The sequence below is a fragment of the Gossypium hirsutum genome, chromosome A08, assembly GCF_007990345.1.
Source record: "Gossypium hirsutum isolate 1008001.06 chromosome A08, Gossypium_hirsutum_v2.1, whole genome shotgun sequence".
NCBI lineage: Eukaryota > Viridiplantae > Streptophyta > Magnoliopsida > Malvales > Malvaceae > Gossypium > Gossypium hirsutum.
This window is the reverse complement of record NC_053431.1, coordinates 124,651,169-124,654,445: the sequence shown is the minus strand read 5'-3', so window position 1 is coordinate 124,654,445 and position 3,277 is coordinate 124,651,169. Positions and strand designations below refer to the sequence as shown.

At 29.5% G+C, this 3,277-nt stretch overlaps 1 protein-coding gene across 1 annotated transcript; it reads left to right on the top strand.

Moving 5' to 3' along the window:
* The first annotated feature begins 1,120 nt into the window (after positions 1-1,120).
* Positions 1,121-2,153, top strand: LOC107928311 (uncharacterized). Its single transcript, XM_016859504.2, has 2 exons — positions 1,121-1,216; positions 1,947-2,153. Exons 1-2 carry the CDS (start codon positions 1,121-1,123, stop codon positions 2,151-2,153), a joined length of 303 nt encoding a protein of 100 aa, XP_016714993.2.
* Positions 2,154-3,277: the final 1,124 nt, after the last annotated feature.

Sequence of the window (3,277 nt, the reverse complement as noted above, 5' to 3'; positions counted from 1 at the left end):
GAACTGCTTAGTAATATTAATTAACCATAACTGTCCAAGTGAGAATATTACATGTTTAAGTGTATTCGAAGTCGCATAGTTCAAAGATGTTATAATAATAATACCAATATTAATCGAGTTAATAAGGATGAATTTAGAATTATTTTTTTAAGAGGGGTCGGAATTGAATAACAAATTTTTAAAGGGATTAAACATTATTATATTATTCATTATTTTTTAAGGGATTAAACATAATTTTTTTTCATTTTAGGGGGCAAAATGTAATTTTCCATTTGAGGGGGGGCCAATGCCCCTGTCTGTCCCCTTTAGATTTGCCCCTGTGAGTTAAGACTTCGTCAATCACTATTGTTTGAACTGGTACTGATAGGCCAGTTGGACCAGTTGGATCGAAAACTTGCCAGGGTATCGGTCCGGATAGGAGTTTTGAACCGGGGGGACTCAGGAACAGTACAAACCGATTGAACAAGATGATTGACCCTGATTTCTTTTTTTTTTTTAATTTTTAATAATTTTTTAATTGAATCAGTGAACCGTGTTCAACCACCAGTCTGATTTAAAGAACATTGCCATCAGAATGACAATGTTTTAATCTCAAAATAAATCAGAGGCGAATCTAAGGAGGCAGATAGGCCCTTGGCCTCTAGAAATAGAAATTTTGTAATTTAGTCCTTTCATAAATGATGGAATTATAAGTTAAAAACTGATAAAATCACAAATTAATAAATGATAAAATTATATTTTGATGTTTCAATATTTTATAATTCAATTCCATACCCTACTAAAAAAATTCTAGATTGACCCTAACATTTATTATAAAAAAATAATTATTTCATTCCCACGTACTAAAAAAAATAATTATCTTATTTCGTTACCCAAATAACAACAAGAATATATATGTATAATGCCTTTAAAATATTTTTTACATTAAATAAAATAATTACTTTGATATAACGTGTTTGCTGAAAACCCTAAATATTTGCGTAAGGACCCGTCATTGACAATATTCAGAATCAGCAGCGGTTTTTCCTTTTTCCTAGTTAACATATTTTCCCTTTCTCATCAACCAAACAGAAAATCTCAATTTTTTTTCCAGGAAAAAGTGTAAGAGAGAGATTAAGAGATGGAGAAAAAGGGAATAATTTTATGCTCTGTGGTGGTCCTTTTGGGGATAATATCAACAGGTGCTGGCTTTGCTGCTGAAGTTACAAGGGTTAAGGTAAAAAATAAAGGTCAAATTCTATAAAAAAAAATAATGCATTATGTAAATTAAATCTTAAACCCTAATTTTTTTCTATTATAATTTAATTACTATTTTTATTTGTGTTTTCAAATTTTGGTTAATTGTTAAAAAAGTTGGTAAAATATATATGTCATATCATCATCTGATTAAAGAAAAATAAGCTACAAGCCAATTGAGTCTTAGCTCAATTGGTAGGAACATTATTGTTAATATAGATTTAGGTATTATTTAAAAAAAAAGTAGATATTATCAAAACATATATTCAACTTGTTAAAAAAAACTACAATAAATTATTTGACAGAATTAACAAAAAAAAAGTTAACTCCAATTGAAATACATTTCACTAAATTGACCAAAAACACATGGTTAGGGATATAAATTAAATATTAGTGCTTGCAAGCTACTCGAGTCTGACTAAAAAAACTCAAACATGATTTGGTAATTATCGAGCTTGAGTTTGGATAAACATGAGCTTAATCAAATGTGAGTACGAAAATTGATAAATAAGCTTAATCAAGTTTGAGCTTGAACTCGAAATTTTTAGTATTTAGGCTAGGCTCAGCTTAGCTCGACTCAATTACACCTCTATACATGGTAACTTGACGTAAATTAAAACATTAATTTTGCAAATATTAAGGTTTTAATTGTATTTTCTGTATTGGGTTTGTTTCAAATTCTTGTCTTTTGATTCTTTTTCATTTTTTAGGCTTCACAAGTTAAAGTTGATGTTTCGGGAAAATGTTCATATCCTAAGAGCCCTGCGCTTGGTCTTAGCTTAATCTCAGCTGGAACGCTTTTGATCGGAAAAATCATAATTAATACCACCGCCGGCTATTTTTGTTGCCGGAGAACCGATCCATCTCACAGCTCTAACCACACAAAAGCTCTTACCTTCTATATTATTTCTTGGTAATTTTCAAATATGCTATTTCTAGATTTATCTTTTTTTTTCTTAATTTCTTTTTAAACTTTTATGGGTTAATCTCATTGGAAGTCCCTAAACTATTACCAAAATTCTAAATTAGTCTTTACATTTAAATACGTTTTAATTGAGTTTTCAACGTATCAATATCATATTAATTAGATTCTTTCATCAACCTTACCATTAGCTTTGGCATAAAATGTCTGCTTAGACCTCTATCATTGAGCATATTTAAAATAGGTGGGTCAAATTACAGATATATGTATATTCGTCGCATGAAGTGCTTAGATTCCATTAATATATAATGACGTGGCACTCTCTTAAAAGGTCATATCATCACTTAAATACTTTTTAAAAAATTATATAAAATTTAAAATATACAATAAAATTTATTAAAATATTAAAGAAATTATAATTCTTTAAAAATAATTTAAAATTTTTTAAGTGATGATATGACACAATATTATAGTGTCATGTTATCACATTTTAACAGAATCCAAATTTAGGGATTAAATTGAAAAAAAAGTTACCAAATTTCAGAACTAATGTAAATAAAAAAATTCAAAAACTAAAATAAAAATGTTACCAAATTCAAAGACTAAATTATCGGATGACATATAAATGCAGGATCACATATATTATAGCTATTGTTCTATTGCTAAAAGATATTGCACTGAATAACCAAGATGATTAAGTAACTACGAGTGACGACCGCTACTATTGCTATGTTATCAAACCGGGACTGTTTGCAGCCAGAGCCGTCTACGCCGCTTTAAGTTCGAGCTTCGGAGTCTTCTATTATCTAACCCTAAACTCGAAACAAGATGATGCTAGCAATGCATCGAATCTAAATCAAGGTTGCACAGTCATGGCACAATCTCAGTTCGCATTCGAGAATCCTAGCTTTGTGCATGGATATGCTTGTAGCGACATAAAAATTTTGCTTTGGTCGCTAGTTGAGGCGATTTATTGGAAATTTAAAAATCGACTTTTGATTTTATTAAAAAGGGAGTCGCCATCGATCCTTTTTCCTAGGTGTGATCGGACACCTAACAAATCCTCTTTTTTTTTAAAAAAAAGAAAATTTATTTTTTAAACAAAAAGAAGGCCGAGTT

Excerpts from the sequence above, each read along its gene's own strand:
- LOC107928311 (XM_016859504.2), top strand. The coding sequence starts at position 1,121 with ATGGAGAAAAAGGGAATAATTTTATGCTCTGTGGTGGTCCTTTTGGGG. Across the intron at positions 1,217-1,946 it reads CTGAAGTTACAAGGGTTAAG|GCTTCACAAGTTAAAGTTGA; the intron begins GTAAAAAATAAA and ends TTCATTTTTTAG.